The 26,329-nt window shown below is 35.9% G+C and overlaps 2 protein-coding genes across 5 annotated transcripts; both read right to left on the bottom strand.

The window, feature by feature from the left end:
* Nucleotides 1–959: 959 nt before the first annotated feature.
* On the bottom strand, nucleotides 960–4,186 carry LOC132634346 (uncharacterized). Of its 3 annotated transcripts, none has more exons than XM_060350609.1 (6): nucleotides 3,949–4,186; nucleotides 3,177–3,339; nucleotides 2,577–2,661; nucleotides 2,247–2,446; nucleotides 1,408–1,520; nucleotides 960–1,332 (listed from the first exon to the last, which is right to left on the bottom strand). In XM_060350609.1, the coding sequence occupies exons 1-6, from the start codon at nucleotides 4,006–4,008 to the stop codon at nucleotides 1,288–1,290; spliced, it is 666 nt and encodes a 221-aa protein (XP_060206592.1). In that variant the 5' UTR covers nucleotides 4,009–4,186; the 3' UTR covers nucleotides 960–1,287. The 3 variants fall into 3 exon arrangements, with proteins under 3 accessions (XP_060206592.1, XP_060206591.1, XP_060206589.1); XM_060350608.1 differs by having other exon boundaries at nucleotides 960–1,329; nucleotides 2,577–2,670; nucleotides 3,949–4,180; XM_060350606.1 differs by having other exon boundaries at nucleotides 2,577–2,670; nucleotides 3,949–4,177.
* Nucleotides 4,187–16,414: 12,228 nt separating this feature from the next.
* Nucleotides 16,415–23,541, bottom strand: LOC132633297 (uncharacterized). 2 transcript variants are annotated; one of them, XM_060349605.1, is made up of 9 exons: nucleotides 23,314–23,541; nucleotides 20,882–21,055; nucleotides 20,378–20,703; nucleotides 19,928–20,208; nucleotides 19,200–19,268; nucleotides 19,042–19,098; nucleotides 18,016–18,068; nucleotides 17,827–17,902; nucleotides 16,415–17,669 (listed from the first exon to the last, which is right to left on the bottom strand). In XM_060349605.1, the coding sequence occupies exons 2-9, from the start codon at nucleotides 20,937–20,939 to the stop codon at nucleotides 16,724–16,726; spliced, it is 1,866 nt and encodes a 621-aa protein (XP_060205588.1). In that variant the 5' UTR covers nucleotides 20,940–21,055; nucleotides 23,314–23,541; the 3' UTR covers nucleotides 16,415–16,723. The 2 variants fall into 2 exon arrangements, with proteins under 2 accessions (XP_060205588.1, XP_060205587.1); XM_060349604.1 differs by having other exon boundaries at nucleotides 20,378–20,774; nucleotides 23,314–23,540.
* Between the last annotated feature and the right edge of the window lie 2,788 nt (nucleotides 23,542–26,329).

Here is a 26,329-nt window from a genome sequence, read left to right as displayed (position 1 = left end):
ATACCATTTGTAACGATATGAAGAGCTCCGGTGAGCTCATTAAGAGAGAAATTAGAGAAAGAAGCGAAGAAGAGAGGGAGATAGCTATGATTTACAGAGGCTTTTATATGTTTAACACATTCTAGAACTTTCAGAGAACTTAAATAAAAATTAATTTAAATTAGGGACTAAATTGTAAAAATAATAATTTCTAACTTCTCAACAGAATTGTGCTACTTCTTTTGCTTGTTGCACCACATTTCATGACACTTCATTACAAGAGACCACTAAATACCAATAACTAGTAATTGTTTATTTTGGAAGGGCTTTGGCTTGCACATTAGACTCTTCCAACTTCAACCTTCAATCCTTTAGTTCTTACAATAACCCAAAACGAGATTTCAGTTCCACCCATAGCATTAAATTAACAGCAGAAAAGCAAGACCATAGATCCCGTCTTGATTAATAGGGAAAACAAAATTCCAAAAAGATTTGCTTTTGAGTTATTATAATTTTTTATTCAGTGAACATAATCACCGAATGCATAGAAAAACAGCAAAGTGATGGTGGCAGAGGGGAAGAAAATTTTAGCATGGAAGAACAAATAAAGGGGAGGGGGTAAAATGGGTTAGGGGCGTTGAGGTGGCATGCCACGTGATATCCAACTCATCAAATGTTAGTGTCACATAGAATTAGATGTCCACCTTGAACAAATTTAAAGAAGGGGTATATCTGATCCAATAGTATACCGGTAGGGGTATATTTGCACCTAAGGTATAACGAGGGGAATATTTAAACCTTTTCTCATAGTACAGGGGTATATTTAGCCCTTTTCCCTTTTTTTTTTTTGACAAAGTTGGTTGAGTAATTTTATAAGAGAAAAATCTTAAGTTGAGTGATTCTATTGATAAAAAAATAAGTTAAATAACTTTGCTACATAATTTCTCGTAATTGAATGACCTTTTGAGATATTTACTATGTGCTGCTGATGTGCAGACATATGTTACTGATGTGGTCACCTGAGTAAATTTTACATTGCCTGTATATATATCGTGCAAAAGAACACATCAATGAGAATCAGATTTGTACTCCACACTAAACTGTTCGCTGAATCTTTTACATGTTGACCTGCTTTACTTAATTACTTTGAACACTCTAAACTAAAAGAGTCAGAAAATGCATCATGGCATTGTCTTATGTCACATTTCACTTTGGAGCTAAAAGCATGGAGTCTTGGAATAATTTGAACTAACCGGTTGACAGATTCATGTACCTGTAACTTCAGCACACAAGTAACATGAACATCAATCACTGGTCAGCGGCTGGAAAAACATTACCAACTCCAGATACCTGCTGAAGATGTGGAAAGACAGAGTCAGAGATGGCACTACTAAATGAAAGGTTGAAAGAAAAGCAGAGGTAGATTACCATTTCTTGCAATCCTGTCAACATAAATGCCGACAAAGTCCTCTTTAATTCAGCAATATCCTTGAGCAATTTCTCATTCTCAATATTGCCACATCTTATTTCAACGTCTAAAGCTGCGATTCACATCAGATTCCAATTTAGAACAACCAAAAACTTTGAAATGAAGCATCAACTGTTGTATCTTTTAACCAGTACAAAATCTAAATTACTGGTAGAGTTGCTGATAAATAGAGCAATGATAGTTCAAGTTGGTCATACGTATAATAGAAGCCTAGATGAAAAGGGAAAAGAGCTTGGTAGACATTAAGTATCAATTTGTCAAAATTATGTAATAATAGCTCAAAATGTGGAGAAAGGAAAAGGCAGTCAAAACCAATAGGGAACAATATCAAAGAAAACGTGTACTCGTTCCAAACTAATCCACCATTTTTCTCATATACTATCTTCTCAACCAGATATTTGTTAACATTTAAAAAACATAGCTCTTTGTATACAAGTTTCTATTAACTTTTTAAAATGACAAAGAAGTGTCATTTTAATAAAGGTATGAAATAAGGATATATCATTTCTGCAGATAACACGTGATTGAAATTATGCTAGAAAACCACATCAATGTTGGCCAATAAGGATACAAGAAAGAGATGATTCTCAAGAAACTTCTGGAAAGACTACATGTACGAAGAAGAAAATGATATAGTACTAAATTATTATGCAACTACCTCTCGCATACAGAGCTATTGAACGTTATATCACCAATAAAGGATACTGAACAATAAGAAAGGTGAGAAACACTAGATAGAAGGAAGATGGAAAGGTATATAACAGCAAGACAAAATTACCAGAGTTAGTTTGCTGAAGATCTTCAAGAACCTCTTCCACAAAAGCTGTTGTTGAGCTTTCCAAAGCCTTATTTTTCTTGTTCAAACTATGAATTTCATTCTGAAGCAGCTCTTTCTCTGCGAGCAAAGTGCATACTGCATCATTATCTTTACCAGCAACTTCATTTTGAAAAGCTAGGCACGAAGCCACAAATTCATCCCTGCAAATGTTAACACTAAAGTTAACTAACAATTAACTTTTAAGTAGAATTTGCAAACAGAAAGAAGCTTCCTTATTAAATATCGTTGAGCAGTTCACACACGAAGTATCACATAGTTTATGATCAGCACCTTCTGTTATTCATTCTCTCAAGTATCTCATCACGCCTCCTTCTTAGATTACATATCTTTTCCTCCAAATGTTCGAGAGAGGTCACTGAATCAGCTAAAAAACAATTAAAAGAACAGCAGAGGAAATTAGAAAACCAATGACAGCACTGGTCCCTGTACAAGAAAATTATGAGAAGAGACCATAGTAGCCTCTAGAACTATGTATAACCACGAGTTACTCCAGTATAAATCAAATCACTCCATGAGTAAATCCAATTTGGAAGAGCTTTAACTATTTTATAACCATGAGTTACTCAAGAGTTAAATCTAACCACTCCATGAATACAACCAATTTGAAAAAAACAATGAATTTTTCAACTATCTGTTGTAAGTCAAACCACTACTTAAATGTTCCATTATTTGTTATAACCCAAAACAACTGACGGATTGGAATTACCAGTAAATTATTTTGGCATTCATAGTGATTGAGGAAATCTAGATCATCGCATTAAGATATATAAGTAAAAATCTTAAATTAAGAAAGCATTTGACAGAACCCGAAGAACGAATTAACACTCAAAAAATTAGAACAAACAGAATGCTATGTAAAGCTACTAATACCATGAACTCTCATCAATCCAACAATTTCAAATTGAAGTGTATAAGCGGTTCTCGTCAGTTCTGATTCTCGTGCAGCCAGTGAGCTTTCAATTTCCCTACACTTCTCTATTTGCGATTCAATCTCTCTCGTAGCCTGAATATTCGCTTCAATTTCTTCGTTTACCTGAAGGAAATCCAAAATTCCAACTAATTTGAACCATGAGATTCACCTACACACGATAACTCAGAGAAACATACTCCCTCGGTCCCAATTTATGTTATATTTTTCGCTTTTCTAGATTCAATTTGACTAAACTTTGAAGCTAAATTGTATATTAGATTAACTCAATATTTAAAGGTTAATGTTTGTATATTTGAAAATTACATGAAAATTACTACCGATGAGTTACAACTTTTCTCATATAAATTTGGTGAAAAAAAAGCTAGCGTTTGGCCATAGATTTTGAAAATTTATGTTCACGTATAGGTTTGGCCATGAAATTTGATCATATTTTGAGAAATTTATCTTCAAAATATTTTCAAGTTCCAAAAAATGGAGGCTCAGACCAGATTTTGAAAGAAATTTCACTTTCACTCGTAAAATTTCAAAAAAATTTCAAGTAAAATGCAAGTCCAAACATAACTTCAAAAGTTTTCAAGTTTCAAGTTTTAACTTCAAAATCTATGAAGTTTATAAAGTTTGAATCTCGGAAAACGAAAAGTATCACATAAATTGAGAAAGAGAGCATGTATTTAAACACACAGTGAATAGGATAGAAGTGTGCGAATGCACCTGATCAAGCATATCCTTGAGTAAAGAGATCTGACACAAAATTGCACCTGAGTCCTCCATTGTTTCAATTCGAACTCCTTTTTTTTTTTTTTTTTTGTGTGTGTGTGTTTTATGGAAGCTCTGTAAACTTCCCGCCGTTTTAAGAGATCACGTAGATGAAGCATTAAGTAAAGGGTGCTCGATTTTTCGAGAATTCAAAATTCGACTCCCTCAAACATTTTAGTTAGGACACTTTGTCCCTTTACTAAATGTCAAGTTGCACTTCGTTCCCCCTTTTGTGTCACGAATTTAAAGTGTAATTACCCAAATATAATTAGTATTTATTGTTTATGGAATCCAGTAATAAACAGAATTTGGCCCGCATATATGTATGTTATTATTGTTTTAGTATGGAAGAAACTGTTTTGTATGAAAAATATTTACCTACTCTCTCCGTCCCAATTTAAGTTACACTCTTTCACTTTTAATGAGTCCCAAGAATCATGACATTTTTTTTTTACATTTCATAAAAATTTAACTTTTTTTTTTGATGACATGGGAACCCGCAGCGGCTACCCTTTGGATGCGCATAGGGTAAACCCAGCTCCTGTGCAATAACTCGCAAACCACACAGGAGAGGTAACCCGCACTAGGCAAGCCCTGTGCGACGAGCTCGGTAAAAATTAAAAAAAAAATTAACTTGAAAATGCCCAAATTTCCCTTAGTTAGATGATTTACAACCCATAAATATCTACAGCTTATCTTAGACCATATTTTAAAAAAAAAACTTTTTTCTTAAACTCTGTGTCCAGTTAAACATCATCGCATAATGAGACGGAGAGCAGCATTTTTCCTAAAAACAATATTTGTTAGTTCATTCTGAGTATTTGGTAAAGTAAAAATAGATAACATATACGCCGTAATTATAAAAAGCGTAGGATAGATATGGCCATGGGGATAAAGCTTTTGTGATTCGTTTTGCTATTACAAAATTGCTAACAATGTCTATTTGTTGACTGAGACGTGAAATTGAATAAGAGTTAAAAAAAAAAAATAAATGATAATTACGTCCATCCACCAGTCCTGATTGTTACATCTAAGAAAGGGTAATTGTAAAAAGGTTATCTTCAACTATTTCTTCCACATAAAGAGAGACAGCTTTCCTGGTGTTCAACAATGATTTGAAATGAGCGCGAGAAAACTGAATGTCTAATTTGCATTATTTGAGAAACATGATTTGTGCGGTTCTTTTATTGAAAATCATTAGGTTATCAAGAAAGTATATTTGAAGAACACACTGATGAGATCACTGGGTTAAAATTCGCGTCTGTTGAAAAAGGTCTAGTCAAACCATATCAAAAAGGAAGTACAACAACAATAATAATACTCAGCCTCAAGTTGGAATCGGCTGTATAAATTATCGCTAACCATGTTACTCCATATAAACTCATCTCCGGCCCATATCAAAGAAAATAAAAACCGAAAATTTGAATCAATAATTACCAAAGCAGAAAAGCTTAAACTGAACTTATCACTTAAATTCAAGCCAATCCACGGGCAAAAAAAAAAAAATTTGGGGGGGGGGGGGGGGGGGGGGGCCGTCTGTGAAATAAGGTGAAGGCCATTTTCCTCTCCAAAGATCTGATTTAAATAATATAATTCGCAAAACTACATTCCTGTGGGGGTTTTTCTTCTACGATCATCTCTTCACATGATAACAGCAACTATCTCTAGCCTTTTCCCTGTCTACCTCCTTGGACATATGAAACAGCAGTTGAGGTTGAAACCCGGATCACGGCTTTGAAGAATTACACAAAGAATTCCATCTGCACATGTCATTGGCATTAATCAATAACAAAGACAGGTAACTGCAACTAACGATTTGAAGCTAGTAAATGATCTTGGATACAAGCCCCAGAAAGAGGAAATCAAATTAGAAGCCACAGGTAGGGCAAGCTAAAAGCAAATGCCCTCAGCTTTCTTTATAAGCAATCTCTAGCTGGAAAAAATGATTTAGATGGAGATATCTAGCATACACTCCACTGCGTTTGGATTAGATTTACAGACACAAGTGATCAATCCAATGGTCCTACATGCTTGGGTAATCGAAAAGGAGATGAATTCCATGAAAAACCACAGAAATAATTTCGAGAAGCAAGATAAAAGAAGCCACAGGAATGTGGAAGGGACCTTTCTTTACATTCACTTTCTTCATTAAATGAAGTTTTTATCAATATCCGGACTCCTGATTTATTATCATCCTCCTCTTTTCCAATTTCTACTACCTCAACTCCTTCCTGTCCCAGTTACTTAAAACACAAATAGATCGTTGGTTTATACCATGAAAATGTGCAGTATATTTCTATCCTTCAATAAAGTAGAGCTCATCCAGAAGAGCCAACAGGAAGTAATCATATTAGATGAACACCACACATTTAAGGGTAAAATTATGAAACTTGAATCCTAAAAAAAAATGAACTTGAATCAATTGATATCTTCAGTCTAAATTTAAGTTGCAACCTTTTTGGAAATGCCCCTAAAGATATGATGTAAGAAACATCTCATTAGTTGCAAATAAAAGAAGGGGTGTTTATGTGGATGGTATGTCTGACTAATACATAATGTTAGACAATGAGACTGACAATGAGGTTGAAGTGATCTGGACTTGTAAACATGAGGCCAAAAAGCTTTTCTTTTCCTGGATCTTAATATAAACCAAAAGAGCAGAATGTACAATTCGAGGGATGGAAAGACGGTATGGCTATGTCTCATAAGAAAAATTTACATGCATCAACTATATTAGTTGAAACAAAATTATATGTAATAATAGCACAGTGAAGCATTTTAAGAGAGAAACGAATACATTGTACCTACTAATCTATCCACATTTCGCTTGATTGACTAAGAGTAGGCCTCAACATCTCCATATACAAGACATATTTAGTACTAGTAAACAATGATATTAAGTGATTGGACCGATGTGCCTTTCGCTTGATTGACTAAGAGTAAGCCTTAACATCTCCATATACAAGAGCTATTTAGTACTAGTAAATAATGATATTAAGTGATTGGACCAATGTGTGCCTTTAGCTGGTCGCCGGAACCTAAAAGTTTATATAACGCCGATGCAAGTGAAATGGACCGAGCAGCAGAAGGAAAAAAGAATAAGATTTGGACAATCAAAGGTATGGAAAAAATTGCATGAACAAAGAACGTAGTGTAAAATGATGAGAACATTAAGAAGCAAGGAAAACCTTCTCCCTCTGAGTTATTGCTGGATCATTGGTACAGTAGGCTCATGCCTGCTCAGTAATTGATTAATCACTTCAGTTTTAAGGAAAGATCTCTTGTAAAAATTTCATCATCAGCAGGACTTTAGCAAATAACTATTGGAACATTGAAACGAGTATCTTTTTTTTTTCTTTAAATACATATAACCGTGGTGTCCAAGTCAGCTTGCGCGGACTTCAACTAATTCCACGGGATACCTGATACCTGCCACCTCCCACCAGCAACAGGTACCAGGTAACTCTGTCTACCAAAGCTAGAACATATGGGAAGAAATCACCCAGTGTTTTGTCTCTGCTGGGAATTGAACCTAAGACCTCATGGTGCTCTAACCCACTTCATTGACCACTAGACCACACTCTTGGGTGCCATTGATATGTGTATCTTTAAATAGGAGTTACATGTTTCTGCAGATTTTGGAGACATTGGTATGGAACTGTTGCAAGCAGGGACGGAGCTACATTGCATGAAAGGGTTCAATTGAATCCTAATTACTTAGAAAATTTTTTGGTGAAGTAATTAAAATGTATTAGAATGCCATCAAGAAGATGCAGAGGTTACAACTAAGCATAGAGCTGCTTCAAACAAGAATTAACATGAAGCTAGCTGAGTAAAAATCTGTAAACCAGTCAAAAGATCCAAAAAGACATCCCCTAAGACCCTACTATGCTAGAGTTAGAGAGCTAACAAAATCCAAAAAATTATCCACACTGTCTACAGGGGAGAAAAAGTGCCAACTGAAAAGAGTAACTAAACATCTAGCCTTAATGAAACTTATGGAAGTTGATATTCCATCAAAACATCTGCAGTTTCTCTCTTTCCAAATACTCCAAAAGATTGCTGCTGGGATCATCCTCTAGATCCTTTTGATGGTCTTGTCAACTCTCCAGCATATCCAGCTAACATAAGCATCTTTGATGGAAAAGGGCATCACCCATTGGAGGCCAAACAAAGAGAAGAAGAAATGCCATATGTTAGCTGTTATGGGGCAATGCAAAAAAAGATGATTGACACTCTCATTGTCTTGTTTGCAGAAAAAACATCTATTGATGAGAATGATGCCCCTTTTCCTGAGATTGTCTTGAGTAAGGCAAGCCTTATGAAGGGTTGTCCAGGTAAAACAGGAGACCCTAAGAGCTTGTCTTGTCCTCTAAATATGTTTCCAGGGAAAGTCTTCAAGGATGCCATTCTGGGCACACCCAATCTTGTAACTTTCTTTCACAGTGTAGACCCCTTGCTTGGTGTTGCCCCAAAGTAATCTATCTGAGATTTGTGTATCTAAGTTGCATTCTTCAAGTGTCTGTAGATTTGTGTATCTAAGTTACTTAGAAAATTATGCTACATAAATAAGGTATGTATAATTTTTGTGTGTATATATAAATTGTTTCATTTTCATGACATACTTGAAGCTTCTAGTGTAGGGAGAAGGTGGTTAAAAAACTGTTTTAGGAGGAAACAGGAATAATTACTAATGTATAACCTTCTCCTCCACTACTCAAGACCCTAGGCTTAAGATAAAGCAATATCAAAGCAAGTCAAAAAGGTAAAAGGAACATTAATTGCAACAAAATTGTATGATAAACGAAGAACAAGAGAACAAAAGTCAAAGGACAAGAAACTACAGGAGAAATACTAAAACTACGAGTTAGGAAGGATAAACCAGACAACACTCTACTACCCACTAACCTTCTACCCTTATCCGTGTCCTCCACAAGCTTTTATCTAAGGTCATGTCCTTGGTAAGCTGCAACTGCGCCATGTCCTATCTAATCACCTTTCCCCAATACTTTTTCGGCCTACCCATACCTCCCCTGAAACCATCCATAGTGAATCTCTCACACCTCCGCACTGGGACGTCCGCGCATCTCCTCTTCACCTGCCCGAACCATCTCAGCCTCGCGTCCCATATCTTGTCCTCCATCGAGGCCACTTCCACCTTATCCCGAATATCTTCATTTCTAATCCTATCTCTCATAGTATGCCCACACATCCACCGCAGCATCCTCATTTCCACAACTTCATCTTATGACCGTGAGTGTTCTTGGCTGGCTAACACTCCCCCCGCCCAATTTTCAAAAGTAATTTTAGATTAAGGTCAATTGAGCCTCCACGACTCAAAAATCCTAGGTACGCTGCTGTATAGTTCACAATTGTCAACAATTTAGCATGAACAAACTCTAAATAAACCTCGAGTTCTATGACCATCGGCTCAGATATCTACTAAACTCACTGAACTACCAGCATAAACATAAACTATTACGCACAAGACATTAGATGGACACAAAAAGTCACCCCAAATTCTTGGAATTCAATTCCATACCAGCAATTCATGCTATTCCACTCTACATATTGTAGTGTCTAGTCTGGATTTAATTCCCTAATCATAATCAACAAAATGAAAAAAAATAGCAGGTCGATGTTAAAAAGTACCTATCTCGCAAGAGAATCTCCAGATAACTCAGTGGGGGTATGCGTCTCCATACTTTGTTTCATTTTGAGCTCCTCTTCATACTTATTCAATCTCTCATTCCACATCTCCTACAATCATATAACAGTAATTTATACAAATTAATAGCGTTTAGCGTAAGCAATTAAACATAGAAGAAGAAGAAGATCGCAAACCTTGTATTTGAGTTCAGCACGATGCATAAGATAGAAACCAAGAATGCCTCCAAAAATAGTTCCTGATATTATTCGAACATAACCCCATCTTGGCGATTTCATTGCTTTCTCTGTTTTGTCTTCCCTTTGTTTCCCGAATCCCAATTCTCAGGAGATTGACGCAATCTGATGGAGAAAAGGACAAAAATGATCCCTAGGTTCAAAATACTGCTTCAACTATACACTTAACGGTTTTAGTCCTTTAAGTTTGTTACAAGTTAATAAAAATGATCCCTTAACTATGAAAGTAAGTTCAAAATAGTCTCTTAACTATGCACTTAACGGTTTTGGTCTTTTAAGTTTATCATAAGTTGACAGTTTTAGTCTCGATAAAATATTCATCGAACTCTGTTTGTTAGATTTGACGAGAACTATGAAAAAAAGGAAAAAATTAGTGAGAACTCTAGATCGGTCAAATAACTCAGGACAAAACCAACGGACTATAGTTCGTTATAGGATGGACTTCTGCACATTTTTCCTCAAAAATAATCGATGGACTTCCGTTGGTTTTCGTAAAAAACAATAAAAATTAAAAAAAAAAATAGTGTCCCTCGATTTTATCCATCATCCATCATTTTTTTCGCTTGTTTTTGGTAGTGACAACTTTTTTAGTTTCTGCTATTTCTAATTTATTTCTAAAGTCTAATGTATTTTATTTAGTCGATGGATTCCCTCAGTTTTAATCGATAGAGTCCGTCGGTCTTTGTGTTTCGAGACATCATTTTCTGACATTATCAAACCGTTAAGTGCATACTTAAGGGACTATTTTTAACCAACCCTCATAGTTAAGGGACCATTTTGTCAACTTATGGCAAACTTAAAGGACCAAAACCGTTAAGTGCATAGTTAAGGGACTATTTTGAACCTACTCTCATAGTTAAGGGACCGTTTTTGTTAACTTGTAACAAACTTAAAGGACTAAAACCGTTAAGTGCATAGTTAAGGGACTATTTTGACCCTACTATCATAGTTAAGGGACCATTTTTGTCCTTTAATAAAAATGGTCCCTTAACTATGATAGTAGGTTCAAAATAGTCCCTTAACTATGCACTTAACGGTTTTAGTCCTTTAAGTTTGTTACAAGTTAACAAAAACGGTCCCTTAACTATGAGAGTAGGTTCAAAATAGTCCCTTAACTATGCACTTAACGGTTTTGGTCCTTTAAATTTGCCATAAGTTGACAAAATGGTCCCTTAACTATGAGGGTTGGTTAAAAATAGTCTCTTAAGTATGCACTTAACGGTTTGATAATGTCAGAAAATGATGTCTCGAAACACAAAGACCGACGAATTCTATCGATTAAAACTGAGGGAATCCATCGACTAAATAAAATCCACTAGACTTTAGAAATAGCAGAAACTAAAAAAGTTGTCACTACCAAAAACAAGCGAAAAAAATGATGGACGGAAACCGATGGATAAAATCGAGGGACACTATTTTTTTTTTTTAATTTTTATTGTTTTTTACGAAAACCAACGGAAGTCCATCGGTTATTTTTGAGGAAAAATGCGCAGAAGTCCATCCTATAACCGACTAACGTCCGTCGGTTTTGTCCCGAGTTATTTGACCGATCTAAAGTTCTCACTAATTTTTCCCTTTTTTTCATAGTTCTCGTCAAATCTAACAAATAGAGTTCGATGAATATTTTGTCGAGACTAAAACTGTCAACTTATGGCAAACTTAAAGGACCAAAACCGTTAAGTGCATAGTTAAGGGACTATTTTGAACCTACTCTCATAGTTAAGGGACCGTTTTTGTTAACTTGTAACAAACTTAAAGGACTAAAACCGTTAAGTGCATAGTTAAGGGACTATTTTGAACCTACTATCATAGTTAAGGGACCATTTTTATCCTTTCCCTTATAAGGCAAAGTCTATGCCTTAAGAAAAGTTCTTGCCTTATGGGGCATAATTTTGTTATGCCTTAACTAAAATTCTGCCCCATAAGGCATAACTAAACTATGTCTTAGGAAAAATTCTGCCTTATGGGGCAGACTTTTAGTTATGCCGGATCCGGCATAACTTTATCTTTTCCTTAAAGATTGTATGCTGGATCCGACATACACTCCCCCAGTCCTGCCTGATGAAATTATTTTTTTATTTTATGCCTGAGCGGGGGTTCGAACCTAGAACTTCATGTATTCGCCCACCTTTTCAAGCAAAGGGCAAAACTTAAAGATCACAAATATGAGGGGCAAAATTTAAAGACCACCCCAAAAGAAGGGCAATCCGCGCAAAAAAATGACATTTTTTTGCGCGGATTATCGTTCTTTCGAAGTGGTCTTTAATTTTCGACCCTCAAATTGCTGGTCTTTAATTTTTATCCTTCTCTTAAAAAAGTGGCCGAAAATATCCCGAGATTTTGAATTTCAATCCCTGCTAGGTCAAAAATTAAAAAAAAAATCGCAAGGTAAAGCTTTGGGAAAAATCTGTCTTATGCGGCATAGGTTGCCTTAAGGCATAACTAAAGTTATGCCGGATCCAACATAGGTTGCTTTAAGGCATAACTAAAAGTCTGTCTTATAAGACAACCTATGTCGGATGCCGTCTCCAAGCACCATAGCTCAAAAAATACGGCCAGATAAACATAGGTTGCAGTAGTTGGTGGCAATCAAGTTGCATTTAGACAAAATTAAAAAGGTAACAAAAAGTGGTGTTTAGGCCGAGCTACTCAAGTTTGACTTAAACGCAAAATTATTGTGCCAGTGATAATTATATTTCTTGAATTTGGAACTGTGTTTAGAGAAGACTATACCAACTAACGAGCCTTTTAATTTGGTCAATTGTTAACTTTGTTATTAGTCTTCGGTCGTCCAATTATCTAAGGTTTTAAACCACAAAAAAGAAGTTTATGGAGTTCTTGTGTTTTATTAAGACAGTTTTTTCCATTTTTCCATCTTTAATGTTTGATGATTCTTTGTGTTGTCTAGATCGGTAAATCAATTGAAACCTTTTATTGAACTAATGAACAATGTGGACGTGATGGATTAAAGAAAACTCTTGTGCACTCATTAGTATTCTTTCATGGTTCCATCTTCGGCGAGGTTCGATGGTGGAATATGAGTTTATCCGATATCCATTGATTGTTAGTATTATTTTATGCTGAATAGACCGTGGAATAGACTGTGGAATAAGAATACGAATACAAATATGTGAGTAATTACTATTTAAAGACAAAGGTGCTTCTTTAAAGTAAGTAATTCATGAATATCAATCTCTACATTATTAATCACTGTATAACAATTCCTTTATAATTAATTGAGTCATAAATAATCCATGCATTACAATCTCCGCATAACTAATATCTCTACACTAACTTCACAGAATGCATAAATTTCAACTCACAAAATATTGTACCCTTAAAAACCGACATGTATGGTATTCACTTTAAAAAGAGGTACTTTACAAAGGAATAGGGATAAAGAAAGTTTATATATATTCTCTTGCGCAGCCTTCTATGTCTCCATCCATCTTAAATTCACAGTTCTAATAACAAGCCACAGGAAACTGTTGTCAAATAAAAGACTAGAAATGGATTTCTTGGTTCAGCATCAAAATTACTTCAACCTTTCTAGTTACCAAGCAATACCAAGTGAAGGCACTATACTATAACTAGACAGGTATTCTATTGGTCAGAACAAAAATTATTTCAACCCAATAAATTTATCTAGTGCTAGTTCTCGTATTAACATTGGGACTTCTGAACGATCACAAGAATCTGAATACATTAACAGCACCTTCAACAAATAGAGGAATCAATTCAATCCATAATACAATAAGAAAACAGAGGAATCAGTTGCAATAAAATTACTAGAAAACAGAGGAATCAGTTGCAATAAAATTGCTAGCAGCCCGGGATCACAAAACACAACTTAGCAAACAAATAAAAAACTATACTATACAAATCACAAGCCGTTTGGACATCACAACTCAACCTTAAGAAATCCAATTACAATCGTAAAGATAATTATGAGTTCAAGAACGCTTCCTCTGGATCAGGGACAAACAATTAAATCAAACTTCAGTAGCTTGGTCTGAGCACAACTTTTTGATAATTTTTTTTAATCTTGTCCGACTGCAGTTTGATTGCCACCAACTGCTACAAGTTATGGTATTTCTAAGCCAGGGTGCATGATCTTATACTTTAGTACTCTATTTTCTTCCTTCTCGTTCGCTGCCTGTAATTCCTTGCGGAGATCTTCAAATGCCTCAAAGACATTTGATTTGCCAGATCAGCATGATCGTGTTGCGATCGTTTCAATTTAAGAAATTTTTCAATTATGTTTTCTATACTTGTGGAGCCGTAAGAATATGGTTTCCACTTGGTTAAATGAGCAGAACACCAACATCCGCACCGGTTTGAGTTGAAAGTTCATCCGCTTTCTTTAACAGGCTCTTTCTTCTTTTCGAGAAAGCAACAATACATGCTTTCTAAGACTCTATCAACTTCATTTCTATCTTTTGCCTACCCTTGCCCGTCCTTCTTTCCATTGCAAAAGCAAATAAATAAAGAAGAAGATGTTTTGGCTGAATAAGCCAGAGCAATTTTGAGAGGAATGCCTCTGTAATGTATAGCTGATGTGCAAGTCTATTTGTCACGTTCATTTAACGTTTTCATGTTATGTGAATCTATAACGAGATTACCATGAATCCCAACGAAATTATCTTCTTAGTTATTTCACTGCAATTGCAAAGTAATTAAGTCGAATTGAATCTAAAGACAAATGAAAAATAACAATGCTATAATTTATTTGTAAATAAATTAACATTATATATGTGAATAGATTAAAAGCATTATTATTTTCAATTTGTTTTAGATCCAATTCGGCTTTATTACTTTGCAATTGTAGCAGAATAAATAAGAAGATAATTTCGTTGGGATTCATGGTAACCTAGTAATAGATTCAAATAACATGAAAACATTAAATGAATGTGACAATACACGTGACAAATAGACTTGCACACCAGTTATAAATTACACAGACCTTAATCTTAAAATTGCTCAGGCTTAATTGGCCAGAACATCTTCTTATTTCATTCTTTATTTACTTGCTTTTGCAATGGAAAAAAGGATGGGCAAGGGCAGGCAAAAGACTGAAATGAAGTTGATTGAGTCTGAGAGAGCACCCATTATTTTTTTCTCGAAAAGAAAAAAGAGCTTGTTCAAAAAAGCGGATGAGCTTTCAACTCTAACCGGTGCAGATGTTGGTGTTCTGCTCATTTAACCAAGTGGAAAACCATATTCCTATGGCTCCACAAGTATAGAAAACATATTGAAAAAATTCTTGAATTGAAACAAAACGATCACCAACGGGATCATGCTGATATTGGCAAATCAAATGTCTTTGAGGCATTTAAAGATCTCCGCAAGGAATTACAAGCAGTGAACGAGAAGGAAGAAAATAGAGTACTAAAGTATAAGATCATGCACCTTGGCTCAGAAATACCGCCAGATAAACAAAGTTGTAGCAGTGCTCATTTAACCAAGTGGAAAACCATATTCCTATGGCTCCACAAGTATAGAAAACATATTGAAAATTTTCTTGAATTGAAACAAAACGATCGCCAACGGGATCATGCTGATATTGGCAAATCAAATGTCTTTGAGGCATTTAAAGATCTCCGCAAGGAATTACAAGCAGTGAACGAGAAGGAAGAAAATAGAGTACTAAAGTATAAGATCATGCACCTTGGCTCAGAAATACCGCCAGATAAACAAAGTTGTAGCAGTTGGTGGCAATCAAGCTGCAGTTGGACAGGATAAAAAAAAAGTATCAAAAAGTTGTGTTCAGATCGAAATACTAAAGTTTGTCTTTCAAATGGGCTGGTCTTTAACTTTTGCCCTTCAAAATTGAACTTATGCCTAGAGAGGCATAAGTTATACATCATATATCCACAAGTTATGCCAGCTCTCTTAAAGAACTTAAGCCCCGCTAGGCATAATTTCGACGTTGAAGGGCAAAATTTAACATCAGCCCGTGCAGTTACTTCAGGCTCAAATAATTGACCGCTCTTGCAAGGTACTTTGAAACAAAATACACACTTTTACTGACCACTAAATATATACTCAGCTCATAATAATCTATCAAAACATTACTCAATGAAGTGATTGCTATGCATTTTAATTGTGGTATTAATTGGTATTATAAGAACATCCAAAAACAAAAACGATTCATTCCTGAAAGCTCACGCATTTCTGTCCTATGAAAGGTGTGCATCTTTTCGTATAGTACTAGCATGAATTCATAGTCATCCATTGCATTCTTCTCATTTCTCATTCTATTATAGGGTAGAAAGCTCACTTCAGTATACAATTATACGATAGCCTGCTGCCTTTGAGCGTAATAGTTCTTGGTGTTTTTGGCTAGTTCTCGGTGTTTTTGGCTAGAACAGCTGCAATACAGCAGATGAGGATTCACACAAACATAAAACACTGCCTCAGCTCTAAGAAAAAAGGCACACAACAATACAAACATATCAATCTATACACGAAAATTGGCATGGTTACATTGCGATAAGGATAGCAAATATCAGGCATCTCAAAAAGGAAATAGTGATCAAAATATATATTCTGGGGAGGGTCAAGGAAGAGGGAGAGGGAATGAACGAGTCTTGAGAAACCAATGCTACACCTTTACAAGTTACAATATACAGTCAGTATACACAAAAACCATATCAAACATTCTAGGACACAACAACTATCCTATTCCCTTGGAATGGGATTTCGGATTGTAACAAACCCTATCCTGATTCAGCCTTCTCTATATTTTTTCTGTATAAGTGGCATACATGTATTACAAGGAACATCCAAGCTATTAAACGTGTCAGGCTCTCATTAGTGCTACACTTTAACAGCTGCTGCTGGCTTGCCCCTCTTTTCTCCTAATCTTCAACGATTTCTGATCAGGTTGCTGCTTCATAGAAGCACCTACTAAAATTAATCGAGACATAACATACGCCAATAGTTCTTCATGATGGGAAAATGTAAAATCTAAATGAGCATACTCAAACTCATTATATGACACCTCCACACCTGCATCCTTCATCAACTTATAATGTTTCCTTACCATAGATGGCCTGATGATCTTGTCCTTTCGCCCAGCAACAAGATCAACAGGAATATCAATAAGGAAATAGTACTCCCCCAAATCTAAAGGCCGAGGAGAACCATAAGCTTCCATGTTCGCAGCTGCACTGCCATAGTCAAACATTATAAACTTCCTAGTGTGCTTGATCTGTGCCAAATGAAGAGCCACGCGGAACGAAACAGCTGGCATATCATTCATATTGTAGTGTGGCAACCCCAAGACTCCAACCCAATTTGAACTGTCTCCACCAACCAAATAACTTATGAGAGTTTGCACAAGGCCTCCAACTGCTGGTAAGTTATGGAAGTCCCGGGCCAACTTGTTAAACAGCATGCGGAAAAACCGAGTGGGTATATAGAAAGCTGGCACAAAGGGGGCAAGCAGAGGAGACATTAGTAGGAACAAGTATTCCATCACTGTGAATACAGGATTGGAATCATGATGAAAGCCAGCAGGTGATAATAAGATTAATCTTGATAGCCTATGGGGCTTTTCCTCAAGTTGACGTGTTAGGATGTACATTAGAATAGCAGCTCCTCCCAAACTATGGCAAATTGCACAAAGTTTGTAAGGCTGATCATTGTCGTTCTCTCCCTCCACAGCTTTTTGGCTATTTTTCAATTCAGTAACTTTTGTTTTGTGGATCATCGCTATCATTGCAGGTATATCTTGTGTCCCATGCTCATTTATAGAGTACTTCCAGTACCTGCATGAACATGCCACATTCAGTTATTAAAGTAACTTGATAGGAATTCAGCAATCACCAAATACATAAAATATAAAGAACTTTACTATTTTCTTTCCAAAAGTAGGTGAAATGACATTTGAGACATGGTGAGAGCTGCATGAAGTAATGCACTTACTGACGTGAGGATATATTCTTGTCAATGTGCTCTCTCGAGACCAATCCCCTGAAATTTCCTAGGAAAACATCATATCCTGTAATCAAGAAAGTGAAGTATGAATACTACAAAACTATCTGAGGGCAAATTATACTTTTATCGTATGTGCACACCCTATACATTATAGACCAAAAAGTATAAAGGGCAAACCTTGATCATAGGCTGCAAATGCTGGGGAACCAACAACTCCATTCGATACCCAACTGTAAATCAATAACCATGGAATAAATAATGATGCAATCGACAATTAGATCATCGCAGTAAATCTTAACGACAAAATTGAAAGTCAGGACTGATCTGACGATATTTAAGCAAGATAGGACTTGGGAGAAATAAGAACTAAGAACGGAAAGACCTAAGTCTCAATGAAAGACAGATGTCTATCTCATCCTCAGACGATCTAACTTGATAGCCTGTACCAGTTCTACACCTATATCAATGCCCATATAAAAAATAGACCATCTCCAGGTAATTGAGTATCTTGAAACTACTTGGCTTCACCCAGAAGGTAATCCAGTCATAGTAACAAGTTATCCCGCTTTCAAGATTACAATGCAATTTTGACATTATTGTTTTATGATGGTGGTATGTGGGCCAGCTTGCACGCACCTCAACTATTCCACCGGGTACCTACTACCTCCCACCATCATAGTTACCACATTAACTATGGCAACCAAGGCTCGCAGATGCCAAGAAATCACCTAGCGGGGAATTTGAACCTAAGACCTCATGTTTCTCCTCCCACAACATTCACCACTAGGGCACACCGTTGCGTGACAAATTATTGACATTATGAGTATTTAAGTTGAGAAAATCCCAGTACTGAATTCCCTTGCTGACAACATTCCATAATTCTAGTCCTTTATCCCAACTCCATAGTGAACTAATTAGCACATATGCATGTCATAGTTAGATCTATTTAGAGAAATCCGTGAAGGGGAAAAGACATAGATTGGAAGTGTCGCTTAGACAACCAACTGGAATAGAACCAATAGTTAGGTACTTCCAAAGTCCTTCTACTCGATCGACTGTCATTTCAGCAATAATATTATGTAGTGAGAACTTATAAACCTAGCAGAGATGCGAGGCTCAGTATCCCTAGTATGTAACAAATTGAATACTATACATAAGAAAGGGAAAATGGTTTTGAAGAGTTAGAAGAGATGCGAGGCTCACCCCATGGATGAATCAAAAACCCCATGTTGTAGATAAACAACCTTCCGAGCATCACGTCTGCAAAATCAAGTTAGAAACATCAAGAAACATCTATAAATGGGCATCCACATTAAAGCTGCAGATATGAAGATTTGGTGATGATGTAAAGGAATCCAAACCTTGGAATTCTCTCCAAAAGGAGAATATATCCATCATCAGTAACAACACGAAGAGCTTCATATGGGTATCTACACAGGAAAGGGACACACGCTGAGAATAACTGGAATGCTAAGAGCCCGTCTGGATTGGCTTATAAGTTGTTGAAAACAGTTTATAAGCCCAAAAAAATAAGTTGGGGTAGTCCAACTTATTTTTTTTTTGGCTTATAAGCTGTTTTTTTTAAGCCCATCCAAACAGGCTCTAAATTTTATTTGAAAACCAATACACGTTAGTTATGCATACAAAGGGTGGAAATAAGCAGTCTCTAGGCTCACTGGATAAGTTATAACACATATTATGCTATTCTTATCCAGCACTTTACAGACCTCTAAAGAACCTGGTGAAATATTTTTTAGATCCAAACTTGAGAAAATCCTCAGACTAATAAGGGAACTTCAGAAATCTTTCGAAAGTAGTACGTCTGCAGGGATCTGTTGTTAACGATTTGACCGGGACACATCCAATTGCAAGTCTAATCCCAACCTCTTTGGAAGGAGCTCCAAAAAACGAAATAGTTGATTTGGCGCCCCGATATGCCCTTAGGGATACGTTAGCAAGTAATCCCTCTCACTAGTTGCCTTTCAAAGGCTTTTTCCAATCCCTTGAACTGTGTATGCAAGATTTTCTTTACAAGAAAAATGTGTATGCCACATGTTAGAAGAGGTATCATGCAAGCAAAAATACTCACCCAAGCTCTGTAATGACATCTTGACATGTCCGAGCATCTGTATTGAGGGAATGAAAGCCCATCTTCCGTTCTCTAGGAGTAGGATCATTCTCTGAAAGGGTGTCCACAGGAACAGAGACACCTGAACCAACAGGGGGACCATCCCCATGACCACTGTTGTCAGAAGAGAACCACTTCACCACTTTCTTTAAGGTGCCTATTGGTGAAAGAAGACAGTGTGCTGCCTTGTGAAAAAATTCAAAAACAGCCTCTATGGTGATCTCAGTTGCTAGATGGAGATCCTACGTGTAACAAAATAAGACCAAGTCATTTTAATAAAAAGTTATAACCGAGGAGAAAACAAAAAATAGACTAGCATGTACAGGAACAGGTAATTTCTATCCCCCAACCACCCCCCCCAAAAAAAAAAAAAACCTGGATAAAGAGTAATGCTATGTGCAAATATCAAACCTCAACAACACCACGTCTTCTGTCAGTCGCACGCTGGATAACCTGAACCCTGAGTGTCTGTAGTCTATTCCTAGCTTGTACATGGGAAGACTGGAAACTCTCAGATGTCCGACAGGCTCTACTGCCCCTACCCAAAGCATATATAAACAAAGGTAGGCCCAACATAAATTTGATTGGGAATAGGAGCCATGAGATGATGTATCTGAACCAATGCCTGTTCCGCCTTGAAAAACTGCGAGCTCTAGATACCCGAGAACTTTGTGACAGTGGAGATGGAGGACAAATGGTTTCATCAGTATATTCTTCTTCTTCTGATGATGAATAATCTACACTCGAGGACGAGGTATCAGAATCAATAGAAAGCTCATGAATGAACTGGTTAAAAGATGAGGCGCCACTGTGATCACCAAGAAGGTAGATATTAATACAATAGCACTATAAAAAAATACACTAAAATTGAAAAGCCAAAACAGGGGTAAAATAGGAAAGAATATAAAAACTCACTTCTCCATCCACTGTGGAAGCCGAGGTCCGCGAAAGGATGGACGAAGTTCCCAACCATGTATGCCTTCAAGAATAGAAGATTTCCCCGGCAATATCGTCAATAATATTGCTGACACTCCATTAATCAATCTCACAACATTATTCAGTGACTCATAAGTCAATGTCTTAACTGACCTGAATAAATGTTGACAAGCACCAGAAACATTAAATGACGGATCAATAACAAAACTTGCTGAAGGAAGTTAAGACAAAAATTTACCTAAGGATTTCAAGCTGGATAGACATTACAACATAGGAATGAGATGATACAGCTGAGAATGAGCTAGTTTTATGAATAATAACTTCAGAGCTCATTCCAATCCATCCGCCAAAGTAATAGTTCTCACTTGTAAAGCAGTGGGAGTGCTTTATCTCATATCATTAAAAACAAAAAGAAGGAAATGTATCTATAGGTATTGAGCTTATTATGTTGCCATGCACTCAACCAATGCCCTTACGCCAATCATTATAATGAAAAAGAGAACTTTTGCAATATTTCCTGTTTATTCCAGAATCTATCAGCAAAATAATTTTTACATTGGTTTGACTTCCATGATCCTGCTTCTTGCTAAAAAATTACCCTTAAAAATGGCATCAATAGTAAAACACAAGCAGCTACAGGCAAAGAATACATATAGACACAACTTTTTCCTCCTTCCAGCTAAGGAAGCAAGAGCATAACCAAGCACAGAATTCCAGATCATAAATACAACTATCTACTTTGAATAACAACATTTTTAGTGTCAACATTTAGGAGATAGACAGCTACCACTTTGAATACACCAAGGCGATCTTCTTGACTAGAGGTAAGAACAATATCTTGCCTAGCTCCCCCTTTTTCTCTCGATTATGATAATTGTCTTTTCATGTGAGTGATTAACCTAGTATCCATTTACGCTAATAAGCATTAAATGAAATACAAGCCACATCAAGTTCACTTCTTCGAGATTTAAATGAAACTCTGGGAATAGCTTCAACATGATACTTAGACATAAAGGGTAGTCGCCATCGCCAATGCGCAACATTTTATTCCCAATAACATCCTCCACAGTGTTCTATCGCACATATCTGATATGGTTACCTTTGTATAAATTTCGATTGCCAATTCCTCTCTTGAAGGTGTAACCTTTAAATCCATCCGATAATGTCCTCAAACTCGTTCATCATGAATTTATTATGCAAATGATGGATTGATGCTATCATGTCTGGTGGGGCTAATAACCTGTTTTAATTTGCCTTCTACTATAATAACCAGATACGTGTCATCACAATTCTATTTCTTGGATAACCAGTACTACAGTTTTGTCACTATTTTGGCACATACTTCATGTAGAAGATCATAGCATAATTAATAGTAATAAGTTGTTAATGTAACTATCCACCTGTGGCTATTTGTTCTAATTCAACTTATTTCATATTATACAGAAACTTAGTACGAGTACAGTACACTTCCACAAGCGCATCTGCTTACATATAACATAAATGCTTATTTCTTCAATTGCACATTCACCTCAACTTTACACCAACGCAAAATCTCAGGGCTTAATACATTTGACAGCCCCTTAAACTTGCCATTAAGTTTCATTTAGACACTTGAACTACGGTTTGTTCAAATTGAGCACCTGAACGCATAATAAAATATTCCTATTATACACTTCCATTCAAATTTTGGAAAAACTTTTGCACAAGTTCTCAAACGTCTATTAGGTAGTTAAACGAACCACATAAAACATGTCACCTCCTTTAATTATACACATCAGCATCAATTGGAAAATGTCTGAGATTTTACGGCTTACTGAGGCTAATGCATATAATTAAAGAATGTGACATACTTTAAGTGGTTAACTTATTTACGCACTGCCCCACATGAGAATACGCGTCAAAGTTTTTTCTTAGCTTTGAACCAAAAGTGCCTAAGAGGAAAGTCTTATCCTATGTTTAGGTGTTCAATTGGAACAAGCCGTAGTTCAAGTGTCTAAATGAAATTTATTGACAAGTTTAAGGGGCTGTCAATGTATTAAGCCAAATCTCAGACTAAAAGGCAAATAACAAATCCACCCATTAGTCTACTTTCTATTTTCTTAAGCAATGGGTGATTATCTGAACCGGAAAAAGAAGCTATACATAGTATATTTGATCACCACTTCACTGTAGAATTACAAATCAATCAATCAAATAAGCCTCAATCCAATGTCAGTTTTGGATCAGCTATATAAAACCTTCAATACATTCCGCTTATCCATTTCAATCCAATTGAAACGAGAATACGCATACAGGTATGCATGTAGATGCACATCCATATAGTTATATCAGGTGCATCATGTGTATTTAAACTTATATTATGTTTATATTTATACACATAATAATAAAGCAAGGAGAGATGAAGAACTTACTCTTTGGTGACAGCGAGGGTATGGTCAACAAGCCGTTGCATCGGTTACGATAACTTCGATTAGATTTGGTAAATAATAATGGAAACCGATTCAATCGATATATATATATATATCTCCTGGAAAAAACGAAATTAATCAAACTGTAAGTTATTTCCCAAAATGCACATGAGAGAGAAGGGGGTTCGAGGTCGGTGAATTAGGAAAGTCGGTCTAAGCTATAACACGCTCGATTCCTGCCGTCCAGAGGAAGTTGATTTGTGGTTCCTAAATTGCAAACTTGGCATTTTTTGATTGGATAGGATTTATTTCAGTCGTTTTCAAAGTTCATTGAGGTGACGTGTCGCTGACTACACGTTTGTGTTTATATCCATTCTAGGTACGAAAAATTTAAAAAGTTCTTCATATTGCAAATGCAGTCCCTGAGTTTGTTGTCATTTTGACGAGGACCCCCACCTTACTATAAATTATACCTGTACCCCCGCAACTAGCAAGTTCTGGTGTTTCCTAGTGATGTTCTGGAAATCTTTATTTATTTATTTTTTATAAAAATTGATAATAAATTAAAAAATCATATTGTGTTTTAATCTTATGGGATCAAGTTGGGTATGTTGCTGTTGTTGTACAGTGTTTCGATGGAACTTATAACTTTAAATTTGATAATAATGACTTATAAGTGATTTGGAACAGTGGTAAGAAAGTAAACATTGAAATAGATGTGAAGATTTTTCAATCTTTCTCCTTTTGGTGAAAAATATTTTCTTTTGACACCAAACACCAAATGATAAACTTTTTTTCAATTTTTTTTTTTTTTTTTGAAAATTACTTTCATCTTGTCTTGAAAGTTCAAGCTTCCTTTTATAGGTCAGGCAGTATGGAAGAAAATCTCTAAAAAAGTTTCCTTGGGTAATTAGGAACATTGACAATAGAATACATGTCAGATAAAAGTCGGGAATACATTATCCATGTATAAAAATTTGGGATAATTTTAAAGACCCCATCAGGTTTTGCTCTATCACAGTGACCTCCCTTATTTTGATTTTTTTTACTTATTTTCATAGTTTGACGTAGGGATGAAGTCTGTATACACCCTACCCTCCCCAGATTCCATTTATGGGACTACATTGGGTGTGTTGTTGTTGTTGTTATCATATTTAACAAAAAAGTTAAATCCCTTGGTGAAGTTCTTGATACCAATCGAAGAACTAACAGTGAAACTGATTGTAACCAAGTTTTAAGAAACGTAACCCACAAACAAGAAAAGGTGCAAGAATGTAAATAAAAATGTGTACAAACGGAACGGATCTATTTTATTCTCATAAACTCTCAGGAGGGTACTTGTTCAACAACAACAACGTACCCAAGAGGGTACTTGTTCAAAGAGGGCATTATCAGTGGAAGCTTGTACAAATAGACTACGGTCGTTTGGTGCATGGTATAGGCTGGAATATTCCAGCACTAATTTTTTGTATCGTGTTTGGTAGGAGGTATAAATTTATCTCTCCTACCAAACACGGTACAAAATGAAGCCTTATCCTAGGGTGGGATATCCCACTTATCCTGGGATTATTTGATCTCATCTGGGAGATGGGATAAAATAATCCCAAGAAGTGGGATAAATTAGTTCCGGGATTATAATCCCGGGATAATTTTGGCTACCCACAAGGGAATTAAACAACAATAGGATTTTTAAACTCTTAATTAGAAGCAAAGCAGCGTTCTAATATAAAGATGTTTATAACTGGACAATCAAAACCCTAGTTTGAATGTAGCTATGTCTTCTAAGATTAAAATGTAGTAAAATTAAGTGAATTTTAAAAAATAAAATTAATTAAACATACGAGTATATTAGTAAGGGTAAATTAGTCAAGTTATAATTCTTTTATATTAATTAAAATAGGTAAAAAGAATGGTTACAAAAAAAATTAAATAACGGAGGTAAGCATAATATCATAAACCACAAGAAGGTCAGTGTGATTGAGCGAAACGTGAGAGGTAGTTTCTGAAATCATCCCTAAAAATTATACTCTTTTTGATATTTTAGATTTAAGAGGAACAAAACATTTTTTTTTAAAGGGTGTAATAGACTTAGGAATGAATAACAGAGGAACAAAACATTATATCGACGAACACGTTTGAACTGGATGTAACTTGTCGGCTTGTTGTCCACCCAGCTAACTAGATGCAAAATTGCAAACCCAGGAAGAAATACTTCTCATCCTGTTAGCCAAGTCTTGATAGCATCGCATTAGGAAGAAAATTTAGAGATCACAATGTTGCAAACTTGGTTTTGTGTTTAACATATGTTCCTACTGCAATGCCGACCTAAACTTGGGACGACATTAAAGGTACCAGATGATCCATGAAACATATTCACACGTCCAAACTCCCAAGCAGGAGTCCCTATCATGTATGCGCTACGTACAACAATCATTTGTATGTAGTATGAACACAAATGAATCTATATATCTACTAGTACCATTTGGTCTGCGTTAAGCCTGGGCACAAAATAACTATTAAAAATTAAATTTTTTTTTTCCGTTTTGTACATTAAGTTATTGAAATAGTAATTCTACAATTAAAAAGTCTCTACAAATGCTTTACATCTAATAATTTCGGATAATGTACGCTTACATACTCTGTATTACTGCAGTTGCTGGCACAGAGTCTGTGTCAACCTCTAGCATCATCGTCGTTTTGGTGACACATTATGTAAGTCTTTCTATATATGATACCCGAGAATGAAGAAATTGATAAGACAAGCGTTTTTGCGTTTGATAGAATTTTGAAACTACACACTTCTCCCCTTTTCCTTATTTATTAGCTTGGAGTAGCGGTTAAAACCTTATCAATATGGGCTTTGTAAGCGGGATTTCCTATTTTTCTCGGGGAAGTTTTCAAAAATTGTGGTAAAAGATAAGTTAGGGGTCAGACGGTGGCTATGTATATCTGTTAGCAAAAGAATTGTCGGTGGTTGAATGACGGAACAGGGGTGTTTAGACGGTGATCAAAGATGAAG

This window comes from Lycium barbarum, chromosome 3 (genome assembly GCF_019175385.1).
Source record: "Lycium barbarum isolate Lr01 chromosome 3, ASM1917538v2, whole genome shotgun sequence".
In the NCBI taxonomy this organism is placed as follows: Eukaryota; Viridiplantae; Streptophyta; class Magnoliopsida; order Solanales; family Solanaceae; genus Lycium; species Lycium barbarum.
The sequence above is the reverse complement of the archived record's forward strand: the minus strand, read 5'-3'. Positions and strand labels throughout refer to the sequence as shown.

What these genes read in the sequence shown, in the direction of transcription:
- LOC132634346 (XM_060350606.1), bottom strand. Translation starts at nt 4,008, where the DNA reads ATGGAGGACTCAGGTGCAATTTTGTGTCAGATCTCTTTACTCAAGGAT. An exon ending in TGGATTGATGAGAGTTCATG is followed by an intron (nt 2,671 to 3,176) that starts GTATTAGTAGCT and finishes ATTGTTTTTTAG; the next exon opens with CTGATTCAGTGACCTCTCTC. An exon ending in TGACAGGATTGCAAGAAATG is followed by an intron (nt 1,333 to 1,407) that starts GTAATCTACCTC and finishes CCACATCTTCAG; the next exon opens with CAGGTATCTGGAGTTGGTAA.
- LOC132633297 (XM_060349604.1), bottom strand. Translation starts at nt 23,354, where the DNA reads ATGCAACGGCTTGTTGACCATACCCTCGCTGTCACCAAAGA. An exon ending in ACCCTCGCTGTCACCAAAGA is followed by an intron (nt 21,056 to 23,313) that starts GTAAGTTCTTCA and finishes ACATTTATTCAG; the next exon opens with GTCAGTTAAGACATTGACTT. An exon ending in GTTTTTGATTCATCCATGGG is followed by an intron (nt 18,069 to 19,041) that starts GTGAGCCTCGCA and finishes ATTGATTTACAG; the next exon opens with TTGGGTATCGAATGGAGTTG.